Genomic DNA, 27,938 nt, shown 5'->3' on the forward strand with positions numbered 1-27,938 from the left:
TCCCCCAACACGTTTGTGATTGACGACAAGAGTTGAAATAGGCCACAGTTTGATTACTGGTTTTTAGAATTACATTCTTTATCATTAAAAAAAGCCATTAATAAATTATTTGGTATGGTCTGGGGGCCTGGAAGTGTGACTTTTGTTTTGTCTTGCCCAGCCAATTTTCTGTTTTTGTATTTATTCATTTTTTTATATATACATTTCACTGTTAATTTTCATGTGTTTATTTATTCAAATTTAATTTTATTATTTTGACTGTTTTTTGGTGGATCCCTATTATCCTGTTTATATCATTTTTGTTAGTCAATATTTAGGCTAATGTCTCATTTTTAGAACCGCCATGTACCACCCTAACGAAAAACAAAAAAAATTTGAATAATAAAAATATAAAATACATTCTTTAGATCAATGATTTAATTGTTACTTTTTATTCTAAAACCCTGCTTATTTCACTCACTTCCAGTAGGTTGTTCAAGAATGGATCACTAACTGATTTCTTTTTTCAAGATTATTATAGGCTATTAAGTGATGATATTTTTGTATATTCATTTTTTTTTTTTTTTTTGCAAGCATACAAGCACGTGCTGTAGCTGAATGACAGTTACCATATTTTAGTTCATTTCCTTTTTAACCAAAGATATAATCACCATTAGGCTACTTAATAAAACAACAAAAATAAACATAATATTTATTGTTGCTTTAATAACCAGTTAAATACCCGCTGACACAATTAAAAACCCCTCCCCAAAAATGATAGGGGTTTTTTTTGTTTGTTTGTTTGTTTTTTGGTATTCAACCATTGCCCCTGCCTTTTCAGGGGCCATTCATTTATGTGGGCGGGCTTCCTTATAAGCAGGCAATCTAAACCCTTTGCTGTGATACTGAACTGTCCCTTAACAGCAGTTACCCCTCTGTCTGTGCAGGGCTGTAACTCCCTCCCATGTACTCCGTCACTGCCCGGCTCGGGTGTGTGTGTGTGTATGTGTGTGTGTGTGTGTGTAGCCTGTTGGACGCCTCGCTATGTTCTTTTCTTGTCTCATGTGTGATGGGGGCTCTTGATGGTACTCCATCAGGAGGAGAAGTGTGCATCGAGTGGATCTGGATTTGACAACAGATGAGTCGCGGTAGGCAGAGGCAGGAGCAGAGAGCTTCGTGTACGACAAGACTTCAACACGGCGATCAGAATGATTCCCTGTCACTATTATGGATTTAACTCGCTATCACACTTTTGAATTACTTGCATGCACAGTTCTCATCTCATCACTGTTGGTGATAGATGGTAAGTGGCTGCTTCTTTTCACGTGGGCTCTGGGTTGAGTTTTCAGTCACTATTTACTTGTTTGTGATGCTGTAGCTGCATGATCATCACACACTTCTGTAGTTAACTAATAACCAGTGCTATGTCATATGTAGGAGTTGATTCATAGGGCTTTTTGGGCACTTGCATGAGTTGCATCCCGTCATGCAAGATGCGTTTCTCATGCCTGAGAGTGCAACACTAATTTAAAGTGTTTATTTCATCAAGGCTTTATTGAAAAAGTTTCCTCAATCCTTGAAATTAAGTAGAACAGAAGTGTACAGATTATTACCAGCTTCTGAGTTCTGAATCTGAGTCTTGTATTTGGCTTCAATTTTGACCACTCCATGCTTTGAATATTAATTAAGACCGTGAGAGCTGACATCATTGCCCATAGTGATTACTAGATATTTTCTAAGGACAAAAAGAAATCTAACAATGGGGGGCAGTGCAGTGACCCATGAGGGGGTGTGAGGATTGGGCAGTTGCGGGTGTGTGGACAAGTGACGGGACAAAAGGGGGAAGGCACTGAATGTCTCTGGGGCTCTACAAAACACCACACAATAACATGTCCTCTTATCAACGCTGAAACAAACAGACAGATACACCGGCAGCATGCATCTGTCAGGTGCCCCACATGTGCCATTTGAGGGCCTCCAGATAGGACCAAACAAAGACCCTCAGAAGTAATTTGCATTTGAAAAAAGCCTTACATGCTGTGGGAGGGGATGTGCGGTTGGCCGGAGCTGTGTCTCAAATAGGCAACAGGCCTGGCTCTGATTCCTCTGAACTGTGCCTCAGGGGAATACTGGAAAACCAGTGGATTCAGTAAAGAAACAATCATACAACGTTTACCCTAAAAAAATACATGGACATAAGATACTGCTGCAACATGTGCTCTAATCTGGTCTGAACATACCGTCTGATCCTTGATGTAATGAGAGCTAATATCAGCATATGGTCAAGCATCACCATCTCCATCACACCCCCAGGACACTTGGCACATACTTCCAAGTCCAAGTCTAGACATGTTTAAGCTGCTCTTGCAGTACCCTGCCGACTGTCTGTGAAATTGATTGACCCTCGCCAATGACAGAAGATTGGTCCCTGAGTTGGTGAAGATGGAGCACCAAGTGTAATTGCTCTCTTCTACGCCTTTATAGTCTGCACTCAGCCTGATTGTGCTCTTGAGCCATGATTACGGCGCACAATTATCATCTGTGAGGAATATTTTTGGAATATCTCTGTTCATATCAGCGTGGTTACAATTGTGGCCCCTCAGCTTCATAATGATGTTGAATATTTGTGCAAGACACATTCTCAAGGCTTTTAGATATGCGGTGCATTCTGATTATCATCTAATACAGGCATCACTTGTTCATCTGATTTGAAGCCTCCTTTTTGTGTCACCATGCCCCTGTGCTCCCTTATGCACATTCCTTGGATTACGAGGATTGTTGTCTCTGAGCTGGTCCCATTTGTTCTGCCTGGAACATGGCAATTTTGAGATGCCTCATGGTAGCTACTTGTCTTTGATGTTTTCTTGTGTATGTGAGAGTTGTAGGGGACAAGTCTCCTGGTAGACATTGAGACAATGAGGAAGGAGGAGGGGTCAGGAAGAGTGAAGACGGCAATGCAGCATCATAGGGTTAGGGTTCGCAAGAAGTTTGGGTTTTAGATTACAGTCAAACTTTAATCTTCTGGATCTTGCCTGACTTACTCATGGGTATGTCTTTATTCGATCGTCTAGTTCAATAACAAAGTTATAAGTTTTAAGATATCAAGTATATGAAAGACAGTGACGTCCCAGCATGTGCAACTGGTAGGAGGCCCCGGGGCAGATACAGAACACGCTGGAGGGATTATATATCTCATCTGGTCTGGGTACGCCTCCCCCAGGAGGAACTGGAAAATGTTGCTGGGGAGAGGGACGTCTTGAGTGCATTGCTCAGCCTGCTGCCCCCACAGCCCAGCCCTGGATAAGTGGATGGAAATGGATGGATGGACGATGTACTCCTTGAAATGAAGCTTATTTGTCTTTTTTAAGGAAAAGGACAACCAGCCTGTTTGAAGAACAATAAATCACCTAACACATATAGACAGGTAACACATTAAAACAGGATTGTTATGGAACTTAAAATGTTAACTGTATCGGTATTGCAACCTGGGCACGTCAGCAGCAGGTTCATCACTGACAATGTGTCCAGGTTGCACCACCAGGTGTATCACATGACCAATCAGGAGAGACAGATGAATGAAGTAAAGATGATGCTTAATACAGAATATGAGTGTACAGATTAACAGATGATTTGAGCTGATTAAAATTTAACAGAAGTCTTTGGGGCTTAGACACCAGAGGGAGATTTTTGTGATCAAGGGACATCTGAGCAGTAGTGAAATAAATCTCCTCCATGGAGTCCAGACACTGGTGGAGGTGGTGGTGTCTGATGACTCTGAGGCTGAAGGCTGATGAGGCAGTTAAGGCTGATGAATCAGAGTATGGCTGCAGCATGAAAGAATGACAGGCAGAAAAAGAACCATATTTAAAACAAGAATCAGCAGGATGGTAGGTTAACAGAGAAGATGTGTTGCTGTGCTATAGGTTGATTGTGAATCAGCTGTAGAACATGACTAACTTGACAGCTCCAGACAAGATAGAGAGTGAGCATGCATGCGAGGAGTGAATGGCAGGGTGACAGAAAAATCACAGCCTAAGCGTGAAAAGTATTGTCTTCCTGAGTGATCTTTTGCTAGAGCTTCATTAGTCTATGCACTTCAGATAGTCAGTAATATTAACCGTAAAATAAGAAACCAAAGTATACCAGTGTACAATTCCTCAATTCTCAATATTGACATAGTTTTTAACTATACACTACAACAGCATAAGCTAATTCCTGGAATTCAGACATGGTTTTGGTGTGCCACCCCTAGATTTTCAGGGGCCCTATCTGGCCACCCCTATGGAAAATTTCAGGAGGTGCCACTGGATTTTGGAAGAATTCAGATGTAATGATGCATCCATAAAAAATGGCATCATGGCTTTGGATTTTTTAACTCATTTTTTATTTCAACTCCAGCATTCTTTACAAGTAATACATTCTTACAGCTCACATAGGACCTAGTACTTTGATCATTTTACAAAATTTTCAGCTGCAGTAACATTTATCCTGGTGAAATGTTCAAGTGCACATCTTTCTAAATTTTGGTCTTTGTAACCTTGCATATGTGATTTGTTCCATCTCATACAGTTCTCATTGTTTTTTGATCCAGATGTTGTATGTTGGAGGTTCAGGATTCAACCATCTAATTGTGATACATTTGATCAAGGTTCTCAAACCCATCAGGGACTGTTATGAGGAGAATCACCCTTGGATCTTTGGGGATATTTTGATGGAACACTGCTCTCAGGGCATCTAACACATCGATCCAAAAGTTGCTTAACTTGGGGCAGGACCAAAGAATATGAATGTGGTTTCCAGTTTGTGGGCCACACATTCTCCAGCACTTGTCTGAGATAGATGGAGCCCACTTTGCTGTTACTGGTGGGGTTCGGAAATATCTTGCTATTACTTTCCATTTAAACTCTCGCCAGATATTGGAATTAGTCGTCAAATGTGCCTCACCACAAATTTTCCTCCAGGTGTCTGGTGATATGTCTAAGTTCATTTCCATCTCCCATTTCTTCTTTATTTGTAAGCTTTAGTTTGGGGTATTTGAGAGGGGTACTGGGTATACTCCGATTACTTTTTTAGCGTCATTCCCAGTTTGATTTCTGTAAGGAACTTTTCTATTGGAGTTGGGTTGTATTTGTTTTTTTTTTACTCAGTGTAAGCATGAAATAGCTTCATTGAAATGTTGGAACAACCAGATGCAGAATTTTTAGGTGATATTGTCATCCTGCGCACTTAAGAAACTTAGGGGGAAGATGTCCAAAAAGTTAAGAACATTTGTTCGAACTATCCTAAAAATGCTTTTTTTTTTTTTTTTGAGATTTAAAAAAATTGCTGTCAAGATTATAGAAAATACCATCTTAAAGTTCAGACCCTATGGGCTGACTCTACGTATTTTTTTAAACCGCATTTCTATTGGTGTTAATATGAAAGATATAGCACAATAATACTATGTTTACGATGAGATGAGAATCCTTTAAATGCAATATAATGTGTCGCTTCTTTTATGTGCGTTAAATTAATGATTATGAAAAAGTGAGAACCAAAATGAGAAAAACAGCTATTTAACAGCAAAAAGTGTAAAAGTAAAATGTGATTTAACTTGAGTGACATTTCCATCAACAATATCTTAACCCTTTAAACAGAAAACAACGTTCAAGCCCCACATAATTAAGTCGTACATAATATGACAATTATTGCTTTCACTGTTGTTACTGAGGAGGATCAAGTGCTGATCCTCTGATTAGTATGTGTAGTGAGTGTTGACTGAAATGAGATGTAAACCCGGAGCTCTGGCAACGTGGCCCTGCTGATTGAAACACACCATGAAGTGTAAAGGAGTAAATGCCTCTAATCTTTGGTTGGATGCAGTCACCATGGAAATAGATTGAGTGCTGAAGACAAACAGTGGAATTGGTTTCTATGGATACCAACCATGACGCCTTGAGAGGCCCTTAAATTTTAAGTCCTTGTACTGACAGCTGCTAGACAGATTGTTTTTATCAAAGCTTAACAGAAAGAAAAGAGCCTCGTGCCAGACATGATCAGACTAAATTAGCAATCAAGAGCATTTCTGCTCTGTCGTTGTGTACTAATGGAAACTATTGTTACGTAGTGCAGATGAAAAAAACAAGTAATATATCTTATTGAGAAGTTTGCCGTGCCTATAGGGAGCAACTTTTGTAATCTAATCTAATTAAATCATTTTTACATTAATAAAGACACAACTAGATGTTATAAAGTATGATATATTACCTCATAACTCACTAACTGGCTTTTAGTTGTAACAAACTTATATTATGCTCCTAGATTAAAAGAACCAAAATGAGAAGTAGCATACTGCAAATATTTTTCATCAGAATGAATGACAATTCTGGTTTTATTTATCTGCACAGCCTAAGTACCCAGAGCAACGAAGTTCTGTGATATCAATGTTTGAAACTGTGATCTGTCCATAGGTGCATCTCCTGACAAACTGCCTTCACCAGTGGACCAGTGCTCTCCAAACCCCTGCCAAAACAGGGCGATATGCCGAACCCGCGGGGACGGCTACTCGTGCTTCTGTGTGCCGGGGTTCCAAGGTGCTCACTGCCAGATTGACGTGAATGAGTGTGCTTCACAGCCCTGCAGGAACGGGGCCACATGTGTGGACAAAGTGGGCAGGTTCTCCTGTCTGTGTTCTCCTGGGTACACTGGTGAGTCCAAAGAACAGTGTTGGGTACCCCAAGAGCATCTTAAAGGGACAGTTCTGATTTTTTAAAGTGGGGTTGTATGAGGTATTCATCCATAGTCAGTTTTACACCTACAGTAAGTGTCTGTCAGTTTGGAGAAAGGTCAGGAGTGTCGAAATGAAAGCTAAACAATGTACTGCTGTGGATGGGGGTCAGCAACAAAATGTATTTTAGCTAACTTAAAATCCGTATCGGTTTAAGTGTATGCTATATTGAGAATATTTTCACCGCTTTACCTTCTTTCAGACAGCCCATATCACCTGGGAAGCTGTTAACAGCTTCAGTTCACACCTATGCTCACTTCAAAGCAACCAGACTCCATTGACAAAAACTGTGATTTTAGCTCGCTGGTCTACCGTCTCAGTTAATTTGTGCTCAAAATAATCCTTTTAGTAAATGCCAAAGTCATATAATAACACAATAAAAATAACTGATCTAGGCAGTAGTAGAGCAGCAACTCCTGTGTCCAGCCATGTTAAATTGCTGTTTTCCTCAATAGACTCTGACCTTAATCAAAGTGATATAAGAACTTCAGTACCCCAATGGAAATTGCTTTCTGGCAGAAAGCTTAAGCAGCAAAAATACTTTCAGTATAGCAAACACTTAGACAGACATCGAGTGTTTAAGGTTGAACTTTTTTAGGTGGCTAAAATCTGTTTTATTGCTGACCCCTATTCACTGTAGTACGTTCTGTGTCAGTATTCCTGTCTGCTTCTCCAAACTGGGGGCGCACTGACTGCAAACTACTGTATGTAATACACTGGCTATGGATAAGTGCCTCATACAACCTCACTTCAAAATATCCAAACTAACCGCGAGATTCTGTCAATTCAATCCTAAAATAACAGATGGCTTTGTGATAAGATTTTTATGGTTACTATTGGCCATTTTAGATCATTAGAGAAAATAACAGTTATACATATGTAAATGTCTAACCTCTGTTTTAGGTGAAATTTAAAAAAGTGTGTAAAATGTTGAGTAAGGTTAGGGTTAGGCTAAGTGAGTGTTCAATATGAGTTATGATTAATTTAAAGTAATCTGGAGCAGTAAAGGATACTGTAACTTTGAAAACCTAACCCACTACATCAAATGTGATGATTCATTTAATCTCTTATTTGAATATAATCTCTTGTATTTATTCTGAATTTCTGCCCTGCATCATGTCTGGATCTTATTTTTATGTTATTACCTTTTATGTTTCAAATCTTACAAAATCCACCCATTTAAATAAAGAATAGATAAGCTTGCTAAACCCCCATGAATAAATCTGCTGAAAGGAGCCTGATTGCATGATGACGTAGGCAAAGAGACAGATTCAGTGTCACCTGTTTCATTTTTCATGTGGTTTACAGCAGTCTGCATCATGTCTTGTTGTAGGCTATTTATTCATGTTAAACTTTCATTCTCGTCATCTTTATCTCAATTCCAGGAAGATAACAGGATTTTTTGTGTAGTGCAGGGATACATTTGAAGATATATTGTATACAATGGACTGTTTTTAGAATTGCAAACATCTGCGGAAGCCTCTCTGTGAGATAAAAGAGCAATCCATGCTTGATCACAGCCAGTACACATGAAAGCCTCGTTCATTTTTGCCCCCTGCCCTCACTCTGTGTATCAGGCGTACTCGCCCTCTGACATCTGTCTTGCTTTGATGTTCATAGGGGCCACTTGTGAGGCCCTGATTGACGAGTGTCAATCACAGCCATGTCTCAATGGCGGCAGTTGCCATGGCTACGTCGGCGGCTTCACTTGCACCTGCCTGCCCGGTTACCAAGGACACCGATGCGAAATCAACATTGACGAGTGCCAAGAGCAGCCATGCCAGAATGGGGCTCTGTGTATAGATGGGGTGAATGAGTAAGTGGCCCAGCTCCAGTCACTGAGAATAAGAAATTTTAGCTCTTGCCAAATTTAGAAACACAGAATTGCTTTGTATATTACAGATCCCTTAAATATTTCAAGTTTTACACCTGTAAACACAGACTGGAGGAAATACTGTAAATAATCTCATTCATGTGATTTCTGAATCTTTGATTATCTCAGCTACAGCTGTGACTGCTCTCACACAGCCTTCACTGGCAGACACTGTGAGACACCACTACCACCATGCCACTCTGAACCATGCTTCAACAGCGCCATCTGCAAGGACAACCAGGGTAACTACAGCTGTGAATGCTGGCCAGGTACATGAAACACCTTTGTTGCTCAGTATTTCTGAGTCACAGGTTTTTAAAGGAGTTTTTTCAAAGGTCAAGAGACACAGAAGAAAACAAATAGAGGCAAGGGTGAGAGATGAGGAAAAATGCAAACAGAAGACAATAATAATAAAAAAAAGTAATAAGTACTTAAAAAAGTAATAAGTAAGATCTTAAAATCCCTTCTAAAACATACTGGGAGCCAGTACAGAGAGGCTAAAACAAGAGTGATGTGATCCTGTCTCTTGGTTCTTGTTAAAAGCCTGGCATCTGTACAGTCTGGTGTCAGTTAATATATTTTCGGTTCACGCAAGTGAAGAGGCTGTTGCAGTAATCTGGGCGTGATGAGATGAAGGTGTGTAACATGGTCTCTGTGTCTTTAAATGTTCATGTTTTTGAAGTATCTCTAAGATTACAAAAAAACATGATTGCACAAACAAGACTGAAACAAGTGCTGAAGCTGGACTCCCATGATCAAGCTTATTTTTAAATTTCTGACTCTTTTACTCAATCTACAAAGGATGTCATAGGTGCTGTCAATCTTCATCTTCATCTGAAACATGGTCTCATTCTCTTCATTCCAGGGTTTGAGGGGCGTCAGTGTGAAATTGACATCAATGAGTGTGGCAGCAACCCCTGCATGCATGGAGGCAGCTGCATTGAGAGGTCATGGCATGATCTGTATGGCATTGAGCCTGTGCTGCCTGAACACTATGACCCGCAGAATGCTGCAGGCTACATCTGCAACTGTGTTGGAGCTACAGGTAATTTATTCAGATTGACCAAATTCATTATGTCCCACACAAGTCTGACAGTGTGTGCAGTCAGGTGTTTGATCAGGGGAATGAGCATGTTCAGTTTGGAGCATCAGAAGGGTGAAAGGATAAATTAAAAATGGGAATGTTTTGCTATTACTCAAAATATAGGCCTATGTTATAAATTACTCCACATATTACATGATTGTATAACAACAATAACAAAATAACTTTGAGTGAAAAACATGTTGTTGCTTAACTGGACCCAACACAACTCTCAGTTGCAAAATCAGAAATCCTAGTTTTCCTGCTTACACAAGATTCGATCCAACAATGTAGGTAAGACTGTGAGCTGTTGCCTGCTGAGAGTTGTGTTCTAAAAATTGACTCTCTGCCAGTGGCTGTGGCACTGACTCAGTAAGGTGGCCAAATAGCATTAGTCTAATCCCCAGGATCTGGCTTTGCCGGTCTCCTGACTGGAGCCACTCAGCCCTACGTGGTTGTAGAGAAGTAGACAAGGAGTAGACCTCCACTGGGATGGCATGCACACACACAATCTAATATGGTGCAGCTAGACAAGTTTAGGGATATCCTGGGGGAAAAAGTGACGGCATGATGTGGACATCCGCACCATGGATTTGGGGGATTTTGTTGCTTGGAACAGGTAATATCAGAAAACATTTTTGTATGAATGGATATTCATTGTAGGTATTACATAATAGGTATTAAATTCCTGTGTTCATGTGTCTTAACTTCTGCCATTAGCCACCTGTTGTTACAGCATATTTCTACAGTAGCATTGTGTTCTAGTGCAGAACTTATATGACAAAGTGCCTAGACATTCCTTTCATTTTAGCTTTTAAATCTAACTTGCCATCATTATGTAACTTGCCCGCATAATAACTAAGTACGGGTGTATGAATGTGGCTTGTTTATAATAAATGCCCAGCAGACGTTATTCCCTGTTCAGTGAGCATAATAATTAGGAACAGTCCACAGTACATAATTTACATCTGCAGTCATGTTTTGGGTTCTTTTAGTGGCAGCAGTAACAAAGTTTAAGAGAGTTTGTGTCTTGATTTCACTTTTCTTCTGCTAACAGGTTCCCTCTGCCAGGAGTTGATAAACCAGTGTGACCCCAGTCCCTGCCAGAATGGAGGCAGGTGTGAGAGCCACATTGGAGGCTATACTTGCCACTGTCACAAACAGAGTCAGGATGGTGTCCTCTATGGAGGTGTAAACTGTGATGTGAGGCTAGTGGGCTGTGAGGGGCATGAATGCCAGAACCAAGGCTCCTGCTATCCATTCCTGTTGGATCGGACTCATGGATACACCTGTTCCTGTGCACCTGGGCACACTGGACCCCTCTGTACGACCCCCACCACCTTCTCCTTTGAACGGAGAGGCTACCTGCTGCTGCAGAGTCCCCTGGTGGATGCTGCAGTGTCCTGCAACATCACTCTCAGCTTCAAGACTATTCTGCCTAGAGCGTTGCTGTTCCAGCGGAACAGCAGGGGGCTGCTGCTGAGCCTGGAGCTGGACGAAGGGCGGCTTCGTCTCATGCTGAGGAAGGAGGCCTCTGCTGGGGCTGAAGCAGAAAGCCCAAGCCAGGTCCTGGAGCTACCACACAATGTCACAGATGGAGAGTGGCATACTGTAGAGGCTGTGCTCGGAAACTGGGTGCTCAGTCTGACACTCTTGGATGATGCTGGAAGCTGTGGGAGCCAGTCGTGCCACACTGTGGCCCCAGTCCAAAGCAACCTGGCCAGGCTGGTGTCACCTCCTCAGAACACTTACATTGGAGGAGTGCTTCAGGACTCAAATGGCCACAGCGAGGACTCTCCAGTTCCAGCATTTATTGGCTGCATGCGGGATGTGTTTGTGGACTGGCAGCTCGTCGTCCCTGAGGAATGGCTGAGTGACTCTGCTGTGAATGTGTCCCCTGGCTGCAGCCACAGGGACCACTGCCTGGACGTGCCTTGCCAAAACAGAGGACAGTGTGTCAACCTGTGGCAGAGCTACCAGTGCCGATGTCCGAGGCCTTATAAGGGGCAGGATTGCGAGGAGGGTATGTTTACAGCTGTGAAATAATAGACTTCAGCAGGTGGTGAAATTGGACAGTCAGACAGCAGCAACACAATGATAGCTGATCACCAGAAGCAGATATGAGACTCACCAGAGCCTTTAAGCCTTAAAATCACTGGATTAATTAAGATTGGAGGAAAGAGTATCAGGTCATTCTCATCAAATTTCTTAAGTGGGTAATTAGATAACATTCTCAGTTGCTGCTGTCTAAGAGAAGTTAAGGGAGTAGAGATGAGGCTAATCAAACGCCACAGTAAAGGACAGAAGCAGAGATCCTCTTATCTGACGTACTGGATTAAGGATATAAGGAATTCTATTTTGGAAATACACAGCACATGCAAGGAAACACCAGACTGTTGAATGCTGCGTTCAGTGCAATAGAAAAAATGAATGAAAAAGTTGTAGTTTGCATTAGTTATTCAAGTTTCCCCTGTAAATATTGAATATTTCAGTTTTTCCACTCAGGATATCTATAGACTCTTGAGTCTATCAAAGCAGATTACTGATTACACACATTTACTCACAGGCGCACAAATACACACACCTACACACTTGAAATATCCACACACAGGAACATTTTTTTGTCTCGTCACTGTGTGTCCGCTGCTGTGGCTTGTGTGTGTTATCAGTGTCCTGCCTACTGTTTAATTTGACCAGCCCACAGTGGAAAGTGCTGACAGTAAACACAGACACACAGAACATGGGGGCTGGAGGCTGCTTAAATTTCCTCTTCCAGTGCCCGTTTATCTATAACCCTCAACATTAACTGCTTCAGTGTCTTTTCCTTCAGATAGTAGGTTCTGCAAAAACACAAATCTATCATAATGTTTGTTTAATAGCAAAATTATACTTTTTTGATTAATATTCTTGATTCATTTCTTGATTTTCTTTCAAACATTAAAATTTGGTAGGACACCCAGCAGAGCAGGCGCTCCCAATGTATAAAGGCCTTGACCTTGCTGCCACGGGCTCAATTCCAACCCATGGCTCCCTGCTGCACATCACCCCAGATGCTGAAGACCCCTGCGGTCATGCATTGTGACCAAGCAGGGATATATGAAGATTTTTTTCGTAATGTTGACACCCAGCCACATTTTGTCGTCTAACCTCATTTCCCTTTTTTGCAGAACATGTGCCTGCACGCTTTGGGAACGAGGACTCTCAGAGTTACGCAGCATTCACTGTCACCGACCATCTGGGTCACAACCTGTCCATCTCCCTCTTCCTGCGGACACGGAGGCCCAATGGCCTCCTCCTGGCGCTCGCCAGCAACAGCAGCAGCCCTTACCTGCACATGTGGCTGGAGGACGGTAGGGTCGCAGTTCAGCTGGATAACTCTGAGAGCCTAAAGGCTGAGAGTGCGATCGATGACGGGGAAGTCCATTTTGTGAGTGTAGAGGTGGTGGAGGGTCGTATGGCGCTGTATGTAGCAGCTCAGGAACAGGGTGATGTGGAAGTCAGGACAGTCGATGTCCAAGCTGGAGATACTGTGTATGTGGGAAGTCTGTTGGACACGGCCTCAGAGTTTGGTGGATATTTTAAAGGCTGTATCCAAGACCTGAGGATCAACGACAGGAGGCTGCAGTTCTTTGGGACGGACACCTTAGTGAAATATTATCCTCTGGTGTTCATGGAAAACGTGACAGCTGGATGCTCTGGGGACGACGCCTGTAGTGTGAGTAAAAACAAAGCTTCCTTTTAATAATATTTGGTAACTGATTTATTTTCAGGGTTTAAGAAATGCAGAAAGAGATGAGATACATTAATATTTATTTCAAGGAAATCAGACATTACTTGGTAAAAGTAAACTCCTGTATCAATTCCTCCTCCTCAGAGAAACCCTTGTCTAAATGGCGGGATGTGCTACTCCATGTGGGACGACTTCACCTGCACCTGCCCTCCCAGCACAGCAGGGCGGCGCTGTGAAGAGGTCAGGTGGTGCGAGCTGTCACCTTGCCCCACGGACTCAGAGTGCAGGATGCTGAACCAGGGATATGAATGTAAGTGGCATCCAAAATTTTAACAGGTACAAGCAGAGGTGTTAATGTAAGACATCTTAGACACATAGAGGTTGTTTCTCAAGTCATTTGAAACCAATGAAGTCCAATTTAAGTGGACACACTTATTATAGTTCCCTAAAACTAAACTAGTGGGGAAAAAAACTAATTAAAACAAAATAAAAACATACAGGAAGGGTCTTTAGTTTCAGTCTGTCAATTTGGCCCAATTTGTCAACACAACAACGATGATTGGTGCATATTGATTCAGACTGGGATGTCTACATGACTGTCAGCTGACTGCCTTCACAAAGTGGTTGTGTTTGTATTGTAAGACCTATTCAGAACCTCTTAAATTTTGTCCCTGACAAATAATATTGTAATAATACTACTACTACTACTACTAATAATAATAATAATGATAAACTAATACTGAAACTAATCAAAACTAAATCAAAACTAAACATTAATAATGAATAAATAAACAAAAACGTAACTGAACAAAATAAAAGTAAAATAAATAACAAAAAATTAAAAAAAATAAAATAAAAACAAATGAAAAAGACAAAGCTATAATAACTCAGGCTGCAACTCTTAAAGCCACATTTAAACAACACTAGCATTTAAAAAAAAAAGTATTTTAACACAATCAATTTTTATTTTATTTTTTTTTTTTTGGAGTGATGTGATCCCTTAGTGGGGACATTTTTCTTTTGTTTTTTAATTATTATTTTTTATTCATTTTTCTTTCTCATTATTACTACTAATTATTTATCATTTTCTTTTCTTTTCCTTTTTTCAATTTTTGCATTTAGAAGAGGAGCTCAGTGTATGCAGGTGGTGATTACATACAACACAGCCAATACACAAATGAACAGCATCACTCCATCATCACAAAAACAAATACAAGAGATACAAACAACTAAACAATGTACCTCACACAACACAGGGACAAATAGTCATACGGAAGAAATTTCGTATTGGCATAACAGCATTCCAAACTAGCTGAGCCGCAACAAGCACAAGTTGACACAAAAGGCATCCTTGAAGAGATAATAATAGACACCAGTCACTGTTTTAAGTTAGGCTTCATATCTTTTCTCACCACCTCTTGGCTTCAATAAACTTTTTCCATCCATCTAAATAAACTTTATTAATATCCTTCCAAAATAAACTGGTGTTTGTTTCATGATCAAATTTGTGGTAATATTTTTTACATAGTCGAGACCAAGTCGTTTCAGTGCATAGGCCTATAGAAATTAGATAGTCAAGCTGTTCTGCTTTCCAGGGGCTGCTGGTTGCATGTTTCAGAGGTTTTACCAGTCAGACTCAAGTCCAAGCCAGCAGCTCTGGTTATGAGAGCAGAGTTTAGAAATTGTCTAGTGCCTGATAGTGTAATAACTGTCAGATTACATCATAACTTGTTATGTAAAGCATGAAAGAAAATGTAAGGGTTAAAAACTTCATGCCATAGATTAGATTTTTATCATTACTTCATCACATGAGTCATGTTAATGTGATGACAGTTACATTTCAAGCTTTAATTTAAGCCCAGCAAGATGGAACTTTTTTGTTGTTATACAAGCAGTCACTGCCCACCAATATTTAATAGTATCAATGAGGTTGGATTTAAAGCACCGTAACACTAAGCTCACTTTTGTCTGTGTCATCAGTGGTAAAGTGTGTCGTCTCTTTCTCCTTGACACAGTTTCTTAGTTACATAAAAGCCCTTGAACCCAGACACAGAGTTGTTTACCTCTTAGACTCACATTATATGTACGCTACCTAATCTGTGACCTTGTTTGTGGAATTGGTCATTATTGACTTAATTGGCCACCATGTGACGAGTGATACAACATGGTTGGTTATACCTTGGCCTCAATCTGCCCACACAGTATAGTCTATGTGCTCTGTAAAGCAGGATTGGCTTGAGGCCAGCTTATCCTTTTTTGCTAGGATTAGTGATGAATTGCTGTGTTGCCCATCTGTCCTGTACGCCACCCCATGTTCGGTGATTAATTCATCGAGGATACCTGCTCCTTGTGGGTATTTCCAACAAATGACCTCATGTTGCCTAAAAGGATTGTAGTGTTATCAAACAGCCAAATGCCATGCTGTCATAACGCCTGTTTTATTTTGTAATCCTTAGATTAGAAATCGGCGCTCTTGCCTAATGCCCAGCGTAAAGCCAATCAAAAACTAGAAGCCAAATGATGGAAAGGTAAGTGTCCAAATGTGTAAACAAATATACATGACAGATGTTTTCTCTAATCTCCCAGGCTACTCCAATGCAACGTTCCTGAATGACAGCACCGTGCTGTCCTACCGGGGAAACGGACACATAACCCGTAATCTAACTAACCTCTCCCTAAACCTACGCACACGAAAGCGCAACACAGCTATACTCCATGCAGAGAACGGCTCGGCATTCGTCGTACTCTCCGTCCAGGATGGTTTCCTCTTCATGGAGCTCCAGAACACCACTGTAGACAACAGAGAGGAGGAGGAAGGAGAGACAGGTGCATCCACAGTCAGTCTCAGCAGCAGGAGGAGTGTTAGTGATGGTGAGTGGCACAGCATCCACCTGTTTATGTCAGCACCGTGGGCAGAAACCTCCCGGTGGACTCTGGTGGTGGATGAAGAAATAGAGGAAGCCAGCACTTCCAGTAGCCATGGAGGCAACCTTAACTTCCTCAGGCAGGGGGTGGACATCTTCTTAGGGGGCCTGGCCCCTGATGCTGGGTGGTCCCTGACTGGGTGCCTGGGCACAGTAGAGGTGGGTGGCATTGCCCTGCCTTACTTCAGCTCCTCTGATGTGAACCTCCCACGCCTGCAGAAGGAGCAATTCATCCAGACATCGCTGCAGCCACCGATCCTCGGCTGCAGCGGGGCATCCGTGTGTGAGCCCAACCCCTGCCTGAATGGAGGGGAGTGCCAGGACCTCTTCAACACCTACAACTGTAGCTGTGCAGCAGGGTGGGCAGGGAGACGCTGCGGCTTCTTCACCAACACCTGCGCCTCTAGTCCCTGCGTTCACGGCAACTGCAGCGTGAAAGGGCTGACCTACGAGTGCACCTGTGAGTTTGGCTACGCAGGCGTGGACTGTGATGAGGAGGTGGATATGTGTGAAAACCACCTGTGTGCCCACGGAGGCACCTGTCTGCACGGGCCGGACAGGTACGCCTGCCTCTGCCCTGAGAACTACACTGGACCCCTTTGCAAGTAAGCTCAAGTGTTTGCTAGACAAACAGAAAAGCAGGACAACAGAATAAACACTGTCACTTTATTGTGAGTGCAAAAGGCTTGTGTGAAATATAGACTGACAACAGAAAAGAAAACGTTGGCATAATAAATACTTCATGCCCCAAAAATGAGTTTGCTCTTCTGTGAGCTTAGTTAGTTAGTTAACACAAAATACACAAATAAGTGCTCCAAATTGCACAAACAAGGGACCGCAGCACAACAAAAAACAAGAATCCTTCAATGTAAATGTCTCCACATCGCTGCCTCTGTTCAGCATTTCAACCACGCCTGCAGTGAGCGTCTCAGATGCTCCATTTCTATTCTAGTGTCAGCCAGAAAAGGCCTCAGTCTGCTGTGGTGTCTCACTACACAAGGCTCTGTGGTTCAGCGCCAGTTTCTTTCCCCTGTCATCTACCGTTTGCCTCGGAGAACCAGCAGGGGAATGCCTCCGAGCATTTATCCTGTAAACACACAGCCTCTTGCATTTTGCCTCTTTTGCACAAGGAAAAAAATCTTTGCAAGTGTCTCGCTAAGACAAGCTGCACATCTCCCTTTACTGGGAACATCTACGCTGTAAAGTTTTCATCAAAATGACTTCTTTTTGTTTGTGTCTCTTGTTTGTGTCTCTCTCCGCCGCCTCTCCCCGTCTTTCTTTCTGTTCCTCTCCAGTGAGCGCATTGAAGAGATTCCATGGTACATTGTTGTCAGAAATGTGTAAGTAGGTTTTTTTTTTTCTATTTCTCAGGTGTTCGCTATTTGTTTCCTGTTAGATATTCGTCTCTCAAATGTCATGTACAATGTTTTTTTTGTGTGTTCGACTGTGTGCAACAAAATGCCAAGCAAAGCTAATATTAACGCTCCCTGTGACATTGTTTGTCTTAAAGTGAGATACACACTGTTTCAGATGAGTGACAGCTGGGTTCAAAAATGATTCCTGGCGTCTAAATTAAAACTTCACCTACAAAAATGGTATGCTTTCCAAAATCATAAAAAACAGCCTGTATTTGTAACCATTGAGGGATGGATTTCAAGTTGCCAACAGATAAATAATATTTTGGAACAGAGCTGCTGTGCTTCAGGCAAACAGGAGGTTGTAGAGGCCAAAGAGAAATGGTTGGCTTCTTCATTCCTGTACATGTGATTTGACCTCCTGCTGGTGAATAGTTGCCAGAGGTCTTTAATCTTATTATCCTGGTCCCCTCCTAAGCCTCTTTGTCTCCCCTGTGGGGAGCTGCAGGAAGCCGAACAATACTGCTCCTGCCTGGCTGATCCTTCTGCTTCCGGCAGACGTCAGACTCTGCTGCACATGACCTGCTGAATGCCTCAATACCTCCGATACTACAGCTTTAAATAAAACACAAACAACACATGTATTTACTCTCTCGCATGTCTGAATGTCTCCCTACCAGACGGCCTAAGCTGCCTGTTTCTGTGTGTGGCGATGACACAAGAAACTACACCTGCTTCAATGGAGGCAACTGCACTGACCGAGAGCTGTCCTGTGACTGTCCGCCTGGCTTCATTGGACACCGGTAGGAAAGACAAAGATATTAATATGATTTAATAAAACCTGTAAATAAGTCAAATGGGAGATAGTGAGACAAAATGTACTGCCATCCCCCGATTTATCCATGGAGCATTTGCATAAAGGGCCATCCACACCAAGATAGCTATAACAATGTGAGCATCCACACTGATGAAGGATGATGTTGTGTGCCAGCAGTGCCAGGCTCCAGCTGTGAAGCCCTGTACATGTGGATGAATTTTGATTGGCTGTCAGTGTTTGTATCACTTGCATTAGCTCATTGGCCTTGACTGTTTAATTCAGTGGCTCATTCACCAGCTTACTAGTAACATCCAATCATATTCATGCAGATGCACAGAGGGTCTTTACATCCTGACACATGGTCAAACCCAAGTATGACGCTGAATATATTGAACTGTGTGGACCTTGAACTAATGACTAAGGAGAAATCTGGACCCCGTGACTGGACCAGTTGGGAACCACTGTTTTAAATGATTGACTCAGAGGTCCAGTGTGCAGGACTTAGGGGCATCTAATGGCAGAAATGGTACATGATCATTTACTATAAAAAATAATGGACGTAGTCACCATAGCATCACCCACTGGTTTGTGGACTCCCGTTTTGAAACCTTGAGTTTGGCATTTCAGCCGCCTCTATCTTGGTTTTCTAGCGCCAGAAGTCGCCATATTTGGGCCAGAGGCTGGTGCTGTGGAGGAGTGAGAGGTGGATCTGACTGAGAAGCTGAGGACACTATTGGCAGACAGCCTGTCATATAATGCGGCCCACCCTCAATTATACGTAACAAATGAGTGTAAAAAAAAATCACCCCATTTACAGTTGTCACGAAGGGGGAAAAACTATAGAGACCAAATTCATTTTTGTAGCAGGTTGCAAACATGTTTATTTCTGCAGTAAATTCGGGCATTTAACATTGTTGTGTATGGGGACGGACTGGCTTTTGGAGCCAGCCTCAAGTGGCCACTCAAAGAACTGCAGTTTTTTGGACATAAGTGTTGGCTTCATTTTTCAGCCCTGGCAGTTGCCGCTTGGACTTAATATTCATAATTATGTTTTCTTTAATTTATAATCACCTGAAAATAAGAATATTTGTGTTGTCATTACCTTAGAATGAGCTGTTTATATCTACATAGGGAACGGGTCCTAATCCATAGAGTCTGCCATGTTGTTTCCACAGTGGCCCAGAATGAACAAATCAAACACTGGCTGTAGATTGGGCCACCATGGTTATTATACATGCTTGGCACGCTGGAGAAGTTTCACATCTACCTAACTGTTAGATACCACTATATCCTACACACTACACACTAGACCTTGAACTAAATTCATCACTTCCTTCACACTTGTCCCTGACTGACTGAACTCTGATTCTGTCTCTGTAGGTGTGAGCAGGAGGTGGACGAGTGCAAGTCTAACCCCTGTCTAAACGGAGGCTACTGCCGCAACCTCATCAACAAGTTCGTGTGCGTGTGCGACATGAGCTACGCTGGAGACACGTGCCAGACGGACGTAAGCGACATTTACTTTTACGTGGCTGTGCTGCTGTGGCAGAACCTCTTCCAGCTGCTCTCCTACCTCATTCTCAGGCTGGACGATGAGCCAGAGGTGGACTGGGGGGGCAACGACTGAATGTGTGTGTGTGTGTGTGTGTGTGTGTGTGTGTGTGCTGGCGTGTGTGTCTGCACTTGGCTTTGGGACTGTTTGAGAAAGTGGGTGCAGAGTGTGGTTTGCAAGTTTGTCATTGGACGTGTATGGGTGATTGATTGATGATACAAGATGAGAATGACCGGTGGTTTCCCATACAGAGCACAGGGGATCAGGTATTTATGACAGCACACTGCACACACACACTGCACGTTTTCTCTAGTTTGACGTCAGGTTAACGGTACCACAGAGCTGTTTCTGTGCCTTATAACAATACTTTGGTCTTCAGAAGCACCTTATTAAGTATAGATATTTTTGTGACTTAATTGAATGTACTTATTTAAGTAGCTGTAGATCACAGATGTAATGATTTCTTGCAAAACCAACACAGACAAAATACAGTTTAGGGCTGCAACTGAAGCTCATTTTTATTCTTGATGATGGATGCTGAGCATTGAACTGCTATGGATGAGGGCCACAGAAAAGCATAATTTAGCCACCTAAAAAGACCTTCCGAAAGAAATCAAAATCACTTGAATTGTACGCTATATTTGGAATATCGTCACCACTTTATCTGACACACTAACTGATGGAGGCAGCGGTAGACCAGCAACTCCTGTGTTCTGCAAAGTAAGATTACTGTTTTTGTGAAGGGAGTCAGGTGGTTTTGAGATAACGGCTTTAGTTCAGAAAGGTTTGTCTGATTGCAAGGTAAAGCCGTGAAAATATTCTAAATATAGAAAACACTTGATATTCCATTTTGTTTTCTGTACATGACGCAGGGTTTTTTTCTACCTGGAAGTTACTGTAAACAAACATGATTCGGTCTATAGTCCAAAATTTAAAGACATTAAAAGGAAATTAGGGAATGTTAGCTTCAAAGATCACTTGAAATTTTAATCTATTAATGAAGTTGCTGGGAATTAACTGACTATTGATTAATCAGATAATCGTAGGACAGTAACTGTGGTCTAAAGGGAAGGATGAAGCACTTTTCGATGCAGCGAAAAACATTATAGAATATGTTTTATTTATAATGTGTCTCATTGAAAATAACCTGTCAGTCTTGTCTGAACTGGATTTTGGGAGCTCCATACGGATGAGTGTGTGAACTATCAAAAACAGTGTTGTAGCTACAAAGGCACCTGGAGGGGTTGGAAGACGACAAGATGTCTCCCTTTGTTCTTGACGTGCGTTCAGAGCACTGTGGTGACTGACTGACTGACTTACTGCTGTGTGTTGTTTTGTACCCAAAGAAGAAGTTTTCTGTCTCTAAACCTTCCTGAGTGGGGCAAAGATATTTTAAGCCTAAAATTCTCTGCGGCTCTGTTTGAATGGTACCCATCAACATTCACCGTGCTCACTGTTGTGGTCAACATTTCATAACGCTCTGTCTGTTCCTCATGGACTTGATTTGTGTCTTCGTCTGTCTTTGCGTCTCATTGTGCTGACTTCATGCTGGATGATCCATGTACGACAGTAACGTCTTGTTTGTCTGTCTTTACTTTATCACATTCTGTCCTCATGTCCTGTCTCGGTTTAAACCCATTCTCTGTCTCTGTCTTTGTTGTTGTTGTCAAATAAAAAAACAATCTTATCATATCTTTGTCTGTCTGCTGTCCTCTTTTCATCTCTCTCAACTAATTATTCTCTTCCATAGCCAAACACTTTGCATTCCAATTTCTTTCCTCAGTTTTCTCCTCTAGACGAACTTCAGTTGAAGGTTAACTGCTGTACAAATCCCTTTATTGATTCGCTAACTGTGTATCAGTGTGTGTTTGTGTGTAACAGAGCAGAGGTCGAAGTCAGGTGGCTACCGTGACACCAAACATAGACACTTGATCTGTCTTAACAAGATGTAGTGTGAGTAGATCCCAGATTAGCATGAGTTCATAAACACACAGTGAGTAAACGCACAGTGCGTCAGTAGTTGGACACTTCTGTTCCTATACTTGTGTGTTCTGTTGGTCAAAGGCTGTTTTCATGGTTTGGGGTAGGCAACAGTTTGGAGTTGGCTCTTTTCTCTTTTAAAGGGACAGTTCACCCAAAAATCAAAAATACATATTTTTCCTCTTACCTGTAGAGCGATTTATCCATCTGGATTGTTTTGGTGTGAGGTGCAGAGTGTTGGAGATATCAGCCATAGAGATGTCTGCCCTCTCTTGAATATAATGGAACTAGAAGGCACTCGGCTTGTGGTGCTAAAAGCGGCAAAAAAATATATTTAAGAAACTCTACACAATCTCTTTGACCTGGTTACTCAAGATAATCTATAGACCTTGTTGTGAGCAGTTTCATACAGTACAGATTTTCTTTCTACCAAGCTACACCCGTCAACTGTATCACCACGCAGAGTGAAGTGTGCATCCACAGCTAGCTCACCTAGCTCCACTGAGCTACCTAACGATACAGCTCAGCTGAGAAGGACGTCATTAATGGTAAATGGACCTGCATTTATATAGCGCCTTTCTAGTCATCCAACCACTCAAAGTGCTTTTTACACTATGAGACACATTCACCCATTCACACACACATTCACAATACACTGGTGGCCGAGGCTACCATACAATGTGCCACCTGCTACTCAGTTTTAACACACTCACATCCCAATGGAGCAGCCATTGGGAGCAATTTGGGGTTCAGTATCTTGCTCAAGGATACTTCGACAAAGGAGCCAGGGATTGAACCGCTGATTTTTCGATTGGTGGATGACCTGCTCTACCTCTGAGTCACAGCCGCATTTTTTCTCATTATTCAGACAACTCAACAGTCTGAAAATGTCCCATTGGACCGAAAGCCCAATTGCCGGACAGCCTGTTATCCCAATAATAAACTCCCATTGCTCTGAGGGCCCATTCCCCCGAAAAAACACACTCACACACACCAAAGAGATCATCAGACCTTCCCAGGTACCAATTTCTTTTCCTGGTATGTCGATGGCATGACCTGCCCTACTCTGCCTTGATTGATTAGCACCTGTTGCCTTTGTTGGTTGGATTGGTTAGGTTTAGGCATGAGGAATGAGATTGGTTAGGGAAAGAATATCCAGGTAGGCCAATCATAGGCAGAGAAGGGTGGGTCTTATTTTCTCCACAGTTGGTATAAACAATATTGCAGCAGGGCTGACTGATTACAGGCCATGAATAACTCTAACTACAGAGAGTGTAGGGATAACTGGCTGTTGGACAAATGGGATTTTGGTCCAATGGGACCTTTTTCCGCATATTTGGGTTTCAGAATAATGGGCCTTGGGAGTTACGGCACGACACCTACATCTCACGCTGTCATGAGCACAAGCCTCTCATCCATGAGTAGATGCACATTTCCTTCTGATTATAAAAAGATGATATATAATTACCTCTTTGTGTAAGGATGGTGATATAAAGATGGACTTTTGTACTAAAACACTGGAACTTTGGAAGACAGCCACTCCATTTGTCTAACTTAGCGTCATAGTAGCTTCAGATAAGCTTTTGAATGCATCTTTGCACAGATTGAGGGCTGTAGATTTTGTCCCCCATCACATACACTGGAAACACATTAGGAAGGGTTCTTTTAGTGGCCGGTATGTAAAGGAGGAATGATTACAGCAAGGACAACCCAGTTTCAATAGTCATATGGGCACATGGCAATTGTTTGAACGCAGATTTGAAAAATGAGAACCTATCCTTTAATACAGAAATAGCTTTCTGAGTTTGGTGTGGAAGAAGTTGACTGGACCGCACAGAGCCTTTACTTCAATCCCAGGCTTTATCACCCATCATCACTGCCCGACCTCACAACAGCTATTGTGGGTGAATGGGAGAAAATCCCGCCATGTTCCTTTTGATCATGTCAGTTTTACTCCTCTCTCTCTCATGCACTTGCTCCCTCTCTTCCATGTTGTTTTTTCAAGTGTGTGTGCATGTGTGTGTGCGTGTCCTTTGCCAGCACAGGTAGCCCTAATGGTGAGGAAAGGGGGGGGGGGGGAATGGGAAGCAGTTTCTCAGTGTCGGCACTGATGTGGCCATCCTTTGAGAGAGCGAGAGCAGCAGAGAGGGAGAATTGTGCTTCGCCAGCGAAAAAAGCAGCATCTGGCGCTGAAGTGCAGTTTCAGCAGAGAGCTGGTGGCATTCACAGAAGTTCAGTCTGCTTCACAGAAACGTATGAGGGCAGCTTATCTGCCAGACACACACACACACACACATACACACACAGAGCAGGTTGATAGTGCTGACAGCAGGGAAGCATTGCTGCCGTCTCGGTGTGTGTAGCTGCTCTGCTGAGGCTTCAGGGTGGCCCTGCCTTGTACCTTAGAGACTGGTTAGTTAGACATTCCCGTGTCTGTGTGTGTGGCAGTCGGTGACTGATGGCGGGTCCTGGCTGCAGGCTGCTCCGGCTCGCTTGTGTCACACTCGCTCTGACAGCCAACTGTGCTGCAGTGACAGGTAAGCACTTTCCAGGAGTCAACAAAGAACCTGTAGCAAGGGAAAGAAAGTGTAATGTCTGCAGCGTCGAGCATGAGTGCATAAGTTATTTTTTGCCTCAGGATATGGATGGTTGTATTTTTATGAGAATTATGTTTCCATGTTGATTGCTTAGTGTAAAGTTTGCTGACTTCTGAGATTTTTTTTTGCATAGTCTTGTGCTACCTGACAAGTTCTGTAAGAGGCTTTAGTAATGAAGACGGTGTCAGCTGAAATTTGAAGTGTAATGGAGTGATACTTACAGCTGTTGTTGCTGTTGGTAACCTTGTAGCAGTCACTCAGAGTGTCACCACTATCACACCAAGCAGAACTACTGATGTAAGTGCATCTGCCGCTCTGTCTTCAGCTGCTGGTTAATGAATGTTAACAATCATTCACCGGCTGCACTGGAAGCTTTGATTCTCTGGGTTTGACTTGCGAGGTCAGAAATGTGTGTGTTTGCATGCCGGGTAATTTTGTTTCTGGGCGGTATTGAAGTTGCTTTTGTGTGTGTGTGTGATGATCAAAGGGCTATGGGGCTGTAAGTTAAAAATGAATCTTAACAGGTTTCACAAGTCATTAAAACGCTTCATGTAAAGCAGCTTTTCTTCCTGCTCGATAAGAATCATGTGTGTGTCTGTGTGAGCTATTTTTGGTGTGAGTGTGTTTGTGGTGGTGTATATGCTAATGGCATCATCAGGCAGCATCTTGCGTGTATGTGTGTGTTTGTGTGTGTGTGTGTGATCCTCCACAGACGGAGCGTGCTCCATACAGCTCGCGGGTGGCTGCCGTGCTGGCACCGTGTCTGGTTGGCTTGGCGATAGTGGTGATGCTGGGGCTGGCGCTGGCCGTTGCCAAACTGCGAGAGAGGCGGCAGACGGAGGGAGGTTTCAGTCCGCGGCAACTCGAGGCTCCTGGTGGTCGCAACCCACCTGCTGAGCTGGGAAACACATCCATCAGCACTTTGGCAGCTCCTGTGGAGCGCCTGGTGTAGTGTAAAGCAGTGAGGAGAGGAGAAGTGTGTGTGAGAGTGTGAGAGAGAGACAGAAATAAACAATGTATCGTGTGCACGAGCTTCTTTAAATCAAAAACACTTGTTTGTGTCTCTTTCCCTCCAGTTGACCTCTGAGAGTTTGACCTCTGACCTCCTACTATCCATCAGTCTGGTGTCTGTCGTCCTGCTGCTGGTTCTCATCCTCACCTCCGTCAGCCTGGTGGTGGCACTAAATCGCCGTGCCACCCACGGCACCTACAGTCCAAGCCGTCAGGAGAAGGAGGGATCCCGGGTGGAGATGTGGAGCATCACTCAGCCTCCACCTATGGAGAGACTCATATGAGAAGACTGTGTTTACATGCAGGGTGGAACGTGGTTGCTGTAGCGATGACGGAGCTGATGTTAGAAACACACCTTATAATGTGTAACTTCTGCAGCCTGCATGCAAACATAGTCTTCTCCTCACAATAACTTCCTTTGACATTACAGCAGTCTTTCCTCACATGCTGAAAGACTCTATGAGATCTCGTGACACCATTTTTGTGTAATCATACATCCCAGTGCTTCATCCATCTTCCTGCGATGTTTTGCACCTGGCTTCAGCACCCAGCAGTACATCCATCTGCATGCAAAGATTTGAGTTCAGAACATATTGAGTCTGTCACATCTTTGTGTCTGATCCATATCTTTTAGGATTGATGGACCTGGTGAGCACTCGAAAGGAAAATCTGATCAGAATTAGGGACGCACAAACACAGCTTATAGCCTCATCCGGAAACAAGCAGTCAGACAGTTTCTCAATTAAAGGATGAGGCTGGTATTACTCTGTATTTTTCTTATTGTCAACTAATTCCATAAAATTATCAAAACCAGTATGGGTGTGTAAGCTGCTGCTAACAGTTGGTGCGTGTCCATCCACCTCTTTTTGCACATTTTCAATTTGGTTATTAAAAAACCTGAGTGGAAACGCCAAAAGAAGAAAACAGCTTGAAATGTCACAAAAAAGTTTTTACTCTTGGAAAGGAACTCGTGCCTAATATTAATAATTATAATAAGACACTGGATTTATAGAGCACTTTTCTGGATGCTCAGATGCTTTACAAAGAACAACAACAACATAACAAAGGAAACAAACAATACAAGAATGAAATAGTTTCAGCAAATAGATGATGACATTCAGTCGTAATGTACCATCGTCACACAGGCCACTGCAGGCTCTCCTGGATGGCTTTTAGGACGGCCTTCCTCTGCACCCTTCTGTGTGTCAGCTCTGGTAGTTCCCAGCCACGCTCCTCCAGGTGGTTGCTTTTTAATGTACCACAGGTTTTAACAGATCTGGGGGAAAACTGCATTCTCCTACTCTGCACCTCTGACATGGAAATCTCCATAAAGATCTAAAATTAGAAACACTCAATACCCATCACTAAATTTAAGGGCATCATAAAGAATGTGGTGACAGAGACGTGGATTTCTGTGTATATGTTGTATTTGTTGCATTTCAAATGTTTTGATCTGCTGCTACCTCGGCCAGGTCTCTCATGTTAAAGAGATTTTCAATCTCAGCAGGACTTCCTGGTTTAATAAAGGTTACGTAAAAATTTTTAAGAAAATAACAGCTTATGTATTCACACAATGCTGCTACCAGAACTCTTCCAAGAGCATAGCTGTAATATTATTATTATTGTTATATTTTGCCATTGTCAGATGTGCTCTCTGTCATTATACATCCATTGTTTTCCTTCATTTCAGGTTTCATTCATTGTGCCCTCTTCTGCAGCGGTACCTGACTGGAGTATTACTGCCACCTATGTCTTTTCTCGATGAACCAACTTAGCCAAGTACTGGATGGAAAAGCACGTAAATGTGCTTTTTCTTTAGCCGATTTTCTGAACATTCAGTTAAAATATGTGCTACATTTGCACTACAAGTGACCCTGAAGAAGTCCCATGGCAGTCACAACATGTTGGTCATATAAAATACACTTTGCCATGTAAAGTTAAGGCATTTAAATTTCGCACAAACCCTAAAGTGTGTCACAGATTGTTGACTTGCGTTTTTTATTTTTTATTCAGACTATATTCCCGCCTTGCAAAGAGCCCCTCACAAATGTGAATAACTAACAATGTGTTTGTCTCTCATTGGTTTCTAAAGAAGACAAAGAAAAGAAAAAGAGGCTCACTAATTTCTTTTAATTTAATTTGATTAAAACAGGATAAATAGGGCATTCGTTTGGGACTATTTTCAGGCGCATATTAATGCACTTTTTAAATGTATTTTGCTGCAACGGGATGGTAAACCAAACTATAATTGCCAGATTTATTGAAGGAACCTG

General features: G+C 42.4%; 1 protein-coding gene across 2 annotated transcripts; it reads left to right on the forward strand.

Annotated features, from left to right (window-relative positions):
• Positions 1 to 903: 903 nt before the first annotated feature.
• On the forward strand, positions 904 to 26,087 carry crb1 (crumbs cell polarity complex component 1). 2 transcript variants are annotated; one of them, XM_033622369.2, is made up of 13 exons: positions 904 to 1,282; positions 6,429 to 6,665; positions 8,366 to 8,561; positions 8,748 to 8,887; positions 9,484 to 9,663; positions 10,757 to 11,722; positions 12,867 to 13,414; positions 13,574 to 13,739; positions 16,016 to 16,958; positions 17,649 to 17,693; positions 18,389 to 18,511; positions 19,906 to 20,032; positions 25,731 to 26,087. In XM_033622369.2, the coding sequence occupies exons 1-13, from the start codon at positions 1,207 to 1,209 to the stop codon at positions 25,947 to 25,949; spliced, it is 3,966 nt and encodes a 1,321-aa protein (XP_033478260.1). In that variant the 5' UTR covers positions 904 to 1,206; the 3' UTR covers positions 25,950 to 26,087. The 2 variants fall into 2 exon arrangements, with proteins under 2 accessions (XP_033478260.1, XP_078025025.1); XM_078168899.1 differs by lacking the exons at positions 904 to 1,282; positions 6,429 to 6,665; positions 8,366 to 8,561; positions 8,748 to 8,887; positions 9,484 to 9,663 and adding an exon at positions 10,166 to 10,318.
• Positions 26,088 to 27,938: the final 1,851 nt, after the last annotated feature.

Source organism: Epinephelus lanceolatus, chromosome 6 (assembly GCF_041903045.1).
Source record: "Epinephelus lanceolatus isolate andai-2023 chromosome 6, ASM4190304v1, whole genome shotgun sequence".
NCBI classification, from domain to species: Eukaryota; Metazoa; Chordata; class Actinopteri; order Perciformes; family Serranidae; genus Epinephelus; species Epinephelus lanceolatus.

Bases quoted from the DNA above. Each gene is read 5' to 3' on its own strand.
- crb1 (XM_033622369.2), top strand. From the start codon at position 1,207: ATGGATTTAACTCGCTATCACACTTTTGAATTACTTGCATGCACAGTT. The intron at 8,562-8,747 runs GTAAGTGGCCCA...TGATTATCTCAG, and splicing joins TGTATAGATGGGGTGAATGA to CTACAGCTGTGACTGCTCTC. The intron at 16,959-17,648 runs GTAAGCTCAAGT...GTTCCTCTCCAG, and splicing joins TACACTGGACCCCTTTGCAA to TGAGCGCATTGAAGAGATTC.